The 12,296-nt window shown below is 37.3% G+C and overlaps 1 protein-coding gene across 1 annotated transcript in view; it reads left to right on the forward strand.

Moving 5' to 3' along the window:
- Window positions 1–12,296, forward strand: part of Cps1 (carbamoyl-phosphate synthase 1, mitochondrial) — a 109,486-nt gene that overhangs the window by 75,705 nt on the left and 21,485 nt on the right. Inside the window, exons 26-29 of the mRNA XM_013029099.1 lie at window positions 2,529–2,723; window positions 3,147–3,214; window positions 4,803–4,878; window positions 10,750–10,827. Of these exons, the coding sequence (XP_012884553.1) occupies window positions 2,529–2,723; window positions 3,147–3,214; window positions 4,803–4,878; window positions 10,750–10,827 (417 nt within the window). The remainder of the gene's footprint in view (window positions 1–2,528; window positions 2,724–3,146; window positions 3,215–4,802; window positions 4,879–10,749; window positions 10,828–12,296) is intronic.

The following is a 12,296-nucleotide window of genomic DNA, read 5'->3' on the forward strand; positions in this document are numbered from 1 at the left end:
TTTAGACTATAAAGCTGAGTTCATATACCAACGTTGTATTTGCTAATAAGTATAGGCAAGTCGCTTCATCAGTGAGACTCAGTTTTTTTAGGTATAAAGTAGTTTATCATTAATCACCTGAAAATGATATCGTGAGTGCCAAAATATATAATATAGAATATATAATAAATTTTCCAATAGTATAGCAGCAACTACTGTTTGCTTGCTTTCAAAGTTGTTGATTTCATAGAAAATGGCAATTAATTTAATAGAGCTACTTTAAAAATTATTGCTATGTTTGTTAATACAGCTAGTTTATTCAATTCAATTTTAACCTCCTATTCAGTCCAAATGCCTTCAGCTTTTGCAACTTCTCCCTTAATTTTTAAGCTCTTATTTTGAAACTTTTTGCCTAAGAGACTTTTTTGTAGACATTTAATTGAAGAATTAGTTGTTTTTGTTTTGTTTTGTTTTGTTTTTGGTTGGTCATGGGGCTTGAACTCCGGGCCTGGGTGCTGACCCTGAGCTCTTCAGCTCAAGGTAGCACTCTACTATTTGAGCCACAACACCACTCTGGTTTTCTGGTAGTTAATTGGAGATAAGAGTCTCATGGACTTTTCTGCCTGGGCTGACTTTGAGCCTCACTGCTCAGATTTCAGCCTCCTGAACAGATAGGATTACAGGTGCCTGCCACTGGCACCTGGCTAAGAATTAGTTTTTAAACTCTAAAATCTTAATACTGTTAGATAATGAAAAAACCCACAATTATTATTATTATAAAGAGGATAAATATTTCTAATGGTTTTGAAAAATGCATATTGGACATTTTTCAAAAATGGTAAAGTTATTCAAGCTCAATGAAAAACATTGAGAATGGTAGATTATTTTTACATTGCATTTAAGCACACTGGAGGTGGTTTGTTTAGGCAGTACTGTAATTGCTCCCATCATAGAGAAAGCAGCTTCATCCCATGTGAGAGTATTTCAGAACAATCATGAATCATGATTACATATAGTTGGCGCATATATATATATACATACCCATTTATATATACACACACATACATCTCTTAGTAATTTTAGTTTCATTAGTAGGTCACTAGGATAGACAATAATTATGTCAATGACATATTCAATATCTTAATCTTTATATTAATAATGATATCTTATTTATAAACTCACACTACAGATAAGACTTTAATGTTTATTACATCACTTAATCTATGGAGCAGCCTTGTGAAATAGGCAGGTGTCATCATCTTAATTTTATAATTGAGAAGGCTGAGCTAAGTGTTGTACAGGGGAACCAAGACAAGACAAAGAAAGGACTTCTACCTGCCCTTCATCACCTCTCATCCTCACTATTAAATCCAACACCAGTCTTAGGAAAGTGTGAATAGGAAAGTGTGAAACTGGATGTGCTAACTTTTTTTTTTCTAACAATATTTACGAGCATGAATCAGTTGTTATAGATAGTAATTTCATCGTAATATTTATATGCATGAGTATAATGTGCTTTGATAAGATTCACCCCATTATTCTTCTTTCTTAACTACTGTTCCTCCTCCCCTCTTCTGTAACAGGTTTTAGTGGCTTTTGTTATGCTCTTTTCATATACACATATATAGTACACTTTGATCATGTTTTCCCTTCATCATTTTCTCCTTCCCTTCCCTGTCTCACCATCTTCCCAGTTTCCTTTTGCCATCATGTATTGTTGTTGTGCTTATTATTATTATTATTATTGTTTGGATCGCCATTTCATATAGGAGCAAAAATTTGATGCTTGACTTCATTAGCTTTGCTTATGTCACATAACATAATGATTTCCAATTCTTTCCATTTTTATCTTGGAGTTTTCAATGCTAATAGTACATTTGGTTTTAAGTAAGGAAACATATTAATCAAGTATTTGGAGTAATGCTAAAGTCTCAGACAATGATTATGAAGAAAGTGTGAAATAAATAGGAATAATGCCCATTTCTGGGTACAAGGTGAAGTACTAAGTCATCAGGAGGATGGTGGGGGTGTAGACTGGGGAAATGGGTAGAGTAGTCTCACTGGATGAGCCGGGTGATGATGGTTAAACCAGAAAATCTTAAGGGACTTGACAGTATATCTAGGGCAAATTTGAGTAAGGGAATAACTTGTATTGTGCTTTAATCTGAAAGCAATGTCTTGTGATATAGAGATACAATACAGGTGTATTAAAAAGAAAAAATCATCATTCATTTATAAATTACCACAGTGCCCCAGGAAGGAATTGATGATGTGGAACAAATTTGTTTTTTCCCCCCAAATTGCCATCCATGCAAATGTCTCAATAGGACAGCTTTGTGGAAGTCTTGTATAGTTTGTAATTGCCTGGAAAATCAAAACTAAATTTCTTTGTTTCTAGGCAATGACTCCATATCATTCCTTAACAAGAGAGATGCAAATATCACAATCAAGTTAAGAATTTCCTATAAGGAAGTGGAGGCTGTGTAGGAGCCATTGTCCATTCTTGATGGAATTATTTCAGTGGTTGGTATTGTGGATATCTTTTCTAGGCATGTGGTGGCTGCATCATATCTGTTGGGGGTCAGATTCCAAATAACCTGGCAGTCCCTCTGTACAAGAATGGTGTGAAGATCATGGGCACAAGTCCTTTGCAGATCGACAGGGCTGAGGATCGCTCCATTTTCTCTGCTGTCTTGGATGAATTGAAGGTGGCCCAGGCACCATGGAAAGCCGTTAACACTTTGGTATGGAAAGAATCAAGGGTCTCTTCTGAATAGTTTTGAGGGGTCATATTCTGCATATTTACTACTGGAGGTGTTAACTAGAGAAGAGAGAGAATACCCGCTCTGCTTAGTACACTTAGTGTAAAGTTTTGCTGTAGTATTTCCATGATTGTACTTAAATGCTGATTATAAATAGACAGCAGCATTCTCATTAACATTCAGACAATGAAAAGAAGTTCAAACTATTTCTGAACTAGATTTGATATTTAGAATTAGAAAGGAGGAATTTTATGTATTCCAATGTCCCATTTGCATTTTAATGGAGTCTTTTGAGAGAAAGCATAAAAAGACTGAGGCTACCCCTTGATCTAAGATATCAGTCTGCATTTTTATTGCATGTTTCAAACTATTCATACATCTTCTGTGGTTGTTTCTATTAATTAGAATGAAGCACTGGATTTTGCCAAGTCTGTCGGCTACCCCTGCTTGCTGAGACCTTCTTATGTTTTGAGGTAATATATTAGCTTCCAAAAAAACAATGATTCACGTTTTGGGAGAAACAGAAATACAGACTGTATATTAATAGTATTAGGCTTTGATGATTCAGAGTAATTTGCAACTGCATCTGCAATCTGTGTCATCATAAAGCAGTTTGAGGACCAATATGTGGGTCTTCAGGTTATTGCCTTTTGTTCAGGGAGTAGCAACTGGGAGAGACGACAGCCCTACATTACAAAATTAGTTTATGGTGTTTCCTTGCCAAACTGAGACGTGCCCATATTATGTAGAAAAGAGGACAATTAAAACAAAAATTGGAACATCGTTTGCCAACAGCTATATCCTGGTATTCAGAAGTGAGAGCTTCTCTTTGACAATTTTCAGACCCTTCTGATTGAGCCTTTGTTTTCAAATTTTAAGTTTTTGAGATCAGATATTTTAAACAGATGAAATAAAATGATGGCGAAGAATTTGGGCACTGAGAATCTTTCATATTCAACTTTGAAACTAAGTTCTATCATCAAAGGAGAAGTTGTGAATTATCACTTCCTCTCCTCAGATGTTACCACATGTAAGGAATGATTTTACTGAACAGGGGATAATAAGAGAAATACAATTTTCTGTGCACAATTTGAAAGTGTAAATGGAATTTGAGATGGAATCCTTTAAAATAATGAAAAGTTTCAAATGAGGTGGAAAACTTGCCTTTTTGTTGGTGTAGCTTGGGTAACTATAGTCTGATAATATGTGTTCTTTGAAGAATTAATACAAATTAATTTTTAAAAATGCAAACATTTAAGGAAGCTTGGAGAATAATATATGGCAATCTATATCTTTGTTACATAAAGTTCCTTATCCTTTGACTTACCAACAATTGCTCTAGCTTTTCTCTTTTAAACAGATAATGTAATTAATGTTCTTTATGTAGGAAATTAGAATAGAATAGAAAAATACAGAAAATACTACTTTTTAAAAGGAAGTGGAAAGTAATTCCCTTCCCATTTTTCATCTCCTTTGTTATTCCACTTTCCCACCCTTCCCACCCCATTTTGAAAATGTCAAAATTCAGCATAAATTGATTCCAGATAGCATTGCTTTGTAAGTATTTAGGAAAAAGAACATAGTTGAAAAGCTTCATCAGATAGAGTGCTTTATATTCACAAATGCTATTAAAGGATTAATTCTTTTAGGATAGGATGAACCATTTTGTGGTAGAATGATCTGGGTTGGCAGCATACTAGTGAATTAAAATAAACTCTTGGTAGTGAACTCTGAAGGAACAGGGCTTGAGAAATGATATTCTGTGCTGAATTTTGTTAAGATTTGAGAACTACCCGGAACAAGGACAGTATTCAAACAGCAAATAAGAAAGAATTGCCTTGAGGAAATATAATCTCTAGGGCCATTCTCAACTTTGGGGGACTTTTTATGTTGGGTAATTGTGAAGTAAAACTTCATGCCTGAAATGAAGATAAAAAAGATTATCTTCTTATTTAGCCCAGTTTAGAACCGAGGATTTCCCATCACTCTTCTGAGGAAAAATCCAAGTGTAGTTGCTTTCTCAAGCGGTAAAGTAACCTTTTTTCCGCCCTCTGTTCCCAGTGGGTCTGCCATGAACGTGGTATTCTCAGAGGATGAGATGAAGAGGTTCCTGGAGGAGGCCACAAGAGTCTCTCAGGTAGAGTCCAATTCCCTTACCGTGACTTTTTCTCCCTATTCATTGGGATGTATGCTGCTTTTGCTTGCACTCAAAACTATTGGGATGGTTTTTCTGCTTCCTCACATTGTTGGGTTTTTTTCATGCTTGACTGAGAAATAATAACTGTATTCTTAGGGTTGATGAAAGAAGTGGAAAACCAGTCCATGTTTGATCAAAGCAGATTTATATGCTTTTATACTTGTAGAGTACAGAAGGATAAGCATCTGTGTTGTTTAGTTTTACACCATTGTGTTCAACATATTTGAGTGTAATTTAAAGGGAGGAATTATTTAGTATGGCTCACTATGTGAGAGGTGTCAATCCATCATGGAGAGGTGGAGATGGTCAAGAGAGTGGTAAATATCATGACATCCAGGAAACAGAAAAAAGGAGAAATGTCTGTCATGGCCTGGCTTTACCTTTTTCATTCCAACTTAAATCCAAACTTTTGACATTATTTTACAAACATTCAGGATGGACCTTTGCCACTTAGTTGATTCTATCTGGAAACAAGCAGGGGTGGGCTTTACTGAGTCAGGTGTCTTTAACTATAACCAAGTCAGCAATCAAAATTAGCCATCCTGAGACCATTTCTTGTTAACATGAAACCCAAACACACTTCTTTTAACCATAACAGCTTCTTTCATTGATGCTAAATAGACATCTTGTTCTTGTGAGATAGACACTGGACAGCTTATTTTGGAACTTGTATGTCTCAGTGGGGAAACATTTTTCTTGATGTTTAATTTTCAAAGCTTGAGACTTGTCCTTCATCAACTATGCAACTTTAATAGTAAGTCCCCTTGTTTACCTATTGACTTTCGTTCCTGCTTCATTTTGTCACATTTCATTTGTGAACTAGCAAAAATGTTTATAATTCTTTAGTGACTCCTACCACCTTCCCTCAGTGCTCCTAGCTTTTATTTTCTCCTCTGGTGTTACTATGGAGAGAACCATTTAAGATTTGCTTAGTGGTGTTATTGATTTGCAGACTTTGTACTGAACAGGAGGAAAGTAATGTTTTCCTTTTAAAAGCTTTCAAAAACCAGTTGGGATAAAAAAAAAAGGACAACTGAGAGAAGAGTTTGATGTTAGGCAAGTGGAATTTGGAAGGAGCTGAAGAATGAAATCAGTGGCATTTCGAAGGGGAATAAAAAGCTTGGACTGTTCATAAACATATGAAGCTGGGCCTTTCCCTATATGACTGCTCTACTCTCCAAAGGTGTTTGGATCATTAAGATAAGGATAAGGAGTAAGAAGAGGCAAAGAGCATAAAAAAAGAAAATCACATAGATTTTGGATTCACATTTGTATGGAAGTTAAGGAGTCAATTTGTCTGCTTGAAAGACATGAATAGTCTTCTCTATCCCCTGCCATGTCCTTGTCTCTCCCCATCCCCAGTGTGTGTGTGTGTGTGTGTGTGTGTGTGTGTGTGTGTGTGTTTGTGACAGTCCTGGAGCTTGAACTCCAGGTGTGGTGCTGTGTCAGAACTTTTTATGCTCAAAGCTAGTTCTCTACCACTTGAGCCACAGCTCCACTTCCAGCTCTTTGATTAATGGGAGCTACAGTAGGAGCCTCATGGACTTCTGGGCTAGTTTTGATCTGTGATCTTCAGATCTCAGTCTTCTGATATATGGAGGAACCCACTGGCACCAGGCCTCTTGTTGATTGTTGTTGTTGTTGTTTTGTTTCCTTTTCAAAAGCTAACAATTATGCAAATGATTTAAGTGATGAGACAAGTAGTCTTTCCTGCTTATAACACTAAACCTCACAGAATTTCTACTTGGAGGGAGATTAACTTTTTTTAGGACTATGATTAGCCATATAGTATCAACTTTTATTTTTTTTTAACAGATATGTCCTGATTGAACATTTTCTGCTTCAATTCTTCCCATCAAACTATTGCAGAATTTTGGATACTCAGCTGGGCTGGTGGCTCATGCCTGTAATACTTGCTACTTAGCAGACTGAGATCTGAGGATCAAGGTTGAAAACCAGCCTGGTCAGGAAAGTCTGTGAGACTCTTATGTCCAATTAACCACCAGAAAACTGGAAGTGGTGCTGTGGCTCAAGTGGTAGAGAGCTAGCCTTGAGCTGAAGAGCTCAGGGACATCATCCAGGCCCAGAGTTCAAGTCTCACGACTGACCAAAAAAGAAAAATTTTGGATACTCAACATTACACTATCAATTATTCTGTATATGCTTTCATTTTTACTTAATAGGTAGTATTGTCATTGTTATTATTATAAAAGGATATGTTTGTGGAAAAAAATATAATATCTATTCCTACATACTTCTTTTGGTAAGGACATTGGATGATGAGCAATAAGCATTGTAATATGGAAAATATAGTGTTCTGAGGGTAGAGTGTAAAAGCCTCCCTTGTCCAGTCGTTGGGGAAGAGATTTTTTTATACTGATATGTAATGGTTAATTTATTGCCAACATGAGTAGGAAGAGAGAAACAGTACATTTAAAGGTTTGAAGGTGAGATGGAGCATATGGTTTCTAGAAATTCACAAAGCATTTGTTATGTGGCTAGAAAACTAACGTTGACAGTAATTATATTGATTAGTCTGCTGTCATGCAGAGAGTGATTATGGGAAAGGCTAAATTTATGGAAAGAGGTGAGTGAGCTATTGCTATTGCTTTAGGAGAAAGATGGGAGAAAGATGAGGATCAGAATAGTGCAGTAAAAGTGGACAGATGTATTGAGCATGTGCACCAGGGGCAATTAGTAGATGTTAGGGGTTAAGGGTAAAGATGGATAAAGAATAGCTTCTGAATTTTTGTCCTGACAATGGAGTGGAGAGTAGTAACATTAATTGAGATAAGGGACACTAAAGAGGAAAAGGCTATAAAAAAGAAAATCAAATAATTAACCATGTTTGAATTAATTATATAATTTTTTGAATTAATCTCTAGAAGGTTTTGAGTTTTCTATAAGGACTATAATTGGAAGTGATTTTGAGACAAATATTTTAAACTGGGAACAAGGGTCATGGCTAAGGCTAAAGATGGCTATGGACTTTGGGATAAATAGCTTATCTTTGAATTGAAGCTTTGGGAATGGAAGCTTTGGGTTCTCAAAAGGAGGAAACAGGAACACCTCAGACTGACACCAGGAAGTGCCATCCTTTGAGGGCTGAATGAAAAAGAAAAAAATCATGGAGGACTCTGCAAGAGAAGCTGGAAATAGTTCCAGGAAATTTGTGTTCTAAGCAGAGCAACAACGTATCACGTTGTTCAAAGAATGACATTTATTAAGGTATTTTCTTTAGTTGGACAAAGGGTAGCTGCAGTTGTTACCACTCTTCCTCCAAATCCAGATCTGTGGGATGCTTATCCCCCAATTTCCCTGCAGGCTGATGGTACTTCCAGCTCTACTTTTCTGGAAAAGTGCTCTTGAATGAGCGGGAGATTCCTCAGTTCCCCACAGCTTAGGTCCACCTTCAAAGAGGCAATGGCAAACTGTGCTTCAAGCCAGAGCTTAGCCCTGTGATGTAACTCCTGCCCCAGAGCTTCCCCTGAGCAAGGCTGAAGCCAGTCTCCACGAACACCCAGCATTCTCCTGATGGTCCAGCTTGCTTTGTAACTACTCCCTCTGTAAGTGACTATGACAAGAATTCCCATCTCTGGATTGGTGAGAGAACCTGACTGATTAAGACAGGGGGTAAATGATCTGCGTTTGAATTTATATTGTCATGATTTTGAGAAGGAAAACAACTTATATGTGAGTATCAACAAAGCTCCATTAAACCTATTCTAGGAAACACTGAATACTTGACAAAAAGGGCAGAAGTAGGAAGAAAAATCATTTTGCCTACTAACAAATTCTTTGCCAGTTGGCTTTTGAAAAAAAAACAGTAATAAATTTAGCAATTAATTCTTAAAAGGGTGATTATCATTTTTATTTTTTTTTACAAAATTCAATTCTATTTGACATGATCTATTAGAGGAGATACGCTGAATTTAACCCACATACATGTAAGATGATGAATTTCCTTAGTTCCTTGAAGGAGTTAGAGAAATATTCAGAGAGAAGTCATCATCTGAAGTACATAAATGGATACATTGAGATTTGTAAGAGGAACCTAAGGAGAGAACAAGGTGTAGGGCATGGGAGAAAGAGGGACAGAAATGAGTAAATACAAGATCTGATAAGAAGCTAGAGGCTCAAGTTGTTGCAGTCTTAGGTGAAGAGGAGGAAGCATCTCAGAATAGAGATTGTCCAAACTTCCTCTAATTAATCTGGGCCTGGCAGTGGAGATTAGTTCATGGAAAGCATCCTAGCAACTCTTTTGGGACAATTGATCATGACAACCCCTGAAGGATCTGAAATGGTTGAAAAAAAGAAGCACATGCAGATCAGGCTAAGGAATATTCATTTCAGGGAAAGGATTTCTTCTACTTCTTTTTTTTTTTTTTTTTCTCGGTTGTGGATCTTGAACTGTGGGCCTAGCCTCTGGCCTCGAGCTCTTCAGCTCAAGGCTAGTGCTCTACCACTTGAGCCACAGCACCACTTCCTGTTTTCTGGTGGTTAATTGGAGATAAGAGTCTCACACTGACGTTGTAAAGCTCGTTTGGACATGACAACTTGTACTTCTCATTGTTGCATCAGATCCACCTGTATCCTTAAGCAACTGGTTTTTCCCCATCTCCTCCACAAGTTATACTGACATCAAATATAGTGAAGCAGGGGTTATACTGTGGGGGAGGGACATACAAAGCAACAAAGAGATAATCTTATAAATGTGTTAGAAACACATGTATGAAAGAAAAAACATTAAAATACATATCTAAGGGTTCATTTTCCTGACATCACATTATCTGAACTTTTCCGCTTGACTCGTACATATACTAGATATTGCAAATAAGGGAAACCATGGGACCTATGTTTCTTTGGGCCTGGCTTACTTCACTTAATATAATTTTTTCCAGTTTTTCCATTTCCTAACAAATGGGGCAATGTCATTCTTTCTGATGGAGGCATAGAATTCCATTGTGTATATATACCACATTTTCTTGATCCATTCATCTACTGAGGGGCATGGGGAGGGGGGTTGGGGGGGGAAGGGGGTGGGAGGGAGGGGGGAAGGAGAAGGATTGGGATGGGGGGAGGGGGGAGGCTGGGAAGGGATGGGAAGGGTAAACAAAGGAGGAGGCTGCAATGCTTGGTAAGAAATGTACGTATTATCCTGCCTATGCAATTGTAACCCCTCTGTACAGTATGTTCACAAATAAAATAAAATTAAATTTAAAAAAAAAAAAAAAAAGAGTCTCACAGACTTTCCTGCCTAGGCTGGCTTTGAACCAGGATCCTCGATCTCAGCCTCCTGAATAACTAGGATTACAGTCATGAGCCACTGGCATCCAGCTAAGGATTTCATCTTTATTCCACTATAACCAAAATGCAATGCTGTTCTCCTTCTAAACCTATTCACAATCTTCAGAGACAGAACTGACATCAGAACTTTAGTGCTTGGAAAGAGGAGTGTAGGAAGAGAGAAAGAACTTGAACTAACAATTATCTATAATTATAGATTAAGTGGAGAAAGTGTCATGATTCCAATAACAGACAAGGAAGTCACTTTCTACTTCCTATGTAGCCCCTAAGCCCTTTTCTCTAGCTGGTGGAGAAGGCAATACTTGACATGTTCAGAACTCACTTTCCAGTTTGCTATAAGAAAGACCCTTTTCCTTGTGGTAAACAGAGCACGAGCTCATACTTCACGTAGTCTGATTACTTACTGTGAGTAGTGTCCTGATATTTACTGAGAGTACTTGGCTTCTCTATGTTATGCCTGTGCTTGCAGCTGAAGCTTTTGATCCTCTGTGTTCTGTTTGACAGGAGCACCCAGTAGTGTTGACAAAATTTATTGAGGGGGCCCGGGAAGTAGAAATGGATGCTGTCGGCAAAGATGGAAGGGTAAGTACTTGCAACCAACTCTAAACAGTCAGAGATTGGAATTGTAGAACTTGTAATGACTTCTACAAAACACGTCTTTGACACTAGTTGAAAAGCTGCTCGGTTTAAAAAACAATAGTTCCACAGTGCTGACAGTTCAGTTGACATATAATGCATATCATAGTTCCTGTGCTTCATACTGTTAGAACTTTTCTTTGAGCCGGTCACCGGTGGCTCACGCCTGTAACCCTAGCTACTCAGGAGGCTGAGATCTGAGGTTCAAAGCCAGCCCAGGCCGGAAAGTCCATGAGACTCTTATCTCCAATAAAAACCACTAAAAAACTGGAAGTGGTGCTGTGGCTCAAGCGGTAGAGCGCTCACCTTGAGCTGAAGAGCCCAGGGACAGCACCCAAGCCCAGAGCTCAAGCCTCATGACTGCCCCCCAAAAAAGAACTTTCTTTGATTTTCAAAATTAATTATCATCGTGTGCGCCTCATTCTTTGGAATAGATTTTTATCTCTCATTTTTTTGTGTGTGTTTCAGTGCATATTATAAAAACATCCAATGGTTTTCTTTCTGAAGTTTCTTTCTGAATCTACGGTATTCTTCTCTCTTGATTTCTCCCCTGCCTACCTTTTCACTGGATTAATAAAGGCAAAACCAATAAGAGTAAGGAGGATAGGATAATAACGTAACAATTCCACTTACCATATCACATCTGCTATGCTAATGCAATGAGTGCCTCCCACTTCAGGGCGAAATGAATACGCAAAGAAAGTTTTATTCATGTTTGCTGGTTGTGCTTATAATGCATTTGTGATTTATCTCACAACATCAGAAGTTCTGTTTTGGAGAGTCCTTGTAATTATGTTTGCTTCAAAGAAAAAGTATGCTTTTATTTTCTGTCTTGCAAACGCTGTCAGAGATGTTAAATCTTTGACAGATTAGCAGTTTGGAGTAGGATTTCTTCTTTTTCTTTTTTAACATTTAAATCATTTTTATTGTCTTTAATTAGTTGTACAAAGGAGTTGTCATTTAATGAAGCAGTTTACGAATACAATGCATCTTGATCAATGGTCACCCCTTCCAATTACTGAAAATATTTTATACTATTTTTATTTAATTTTTAATTTTTAATATATTCATTGTGAAGGTGATGAACAGGGGGGTTACAGTTGCATAAGTAAGGTAGTGAGTTCATTTCCTTTTGATCATTATTACCCCCTTCCTCATTTTCTCCTGATTACCCCTTTCCACTCACTCCTCCCAAGTTGTAAAGTTCATTTCCAGTAAATTGTCTAGTGAGTATCATTGTTACATTACTTCATCCTTTGTCTTGCTATTACTACAAAATGAGATAATCTTGAAGCACTATTAGAGATCATCTAGTGTAGTCTCACATTCCTGAAGACATGAATTTTCTTTCCTTCTCTAAAAATCTATCATCTGATACTTTCAAACTCGCTTGTCCTCCTGCTCTTCCTCCTTCC

The sequence above is a fragment of the Dipodomys ordii genome, unplaced genomic scaffold (assembly GCF_000151885.1).
Source record: "Dipodomys ordii isolate 6190 unplaced genomic scaffold, Dord_2.0 Scaffold1, whole genome shotgun sequence".
Classification (NCBI taxonomy): domain Eukaryota; kingdom Metazoa; phylum Chordata; class Mammalia; order Rodentia; family Heteromyidae; genus Dipodomys; species Dipodomys ordii.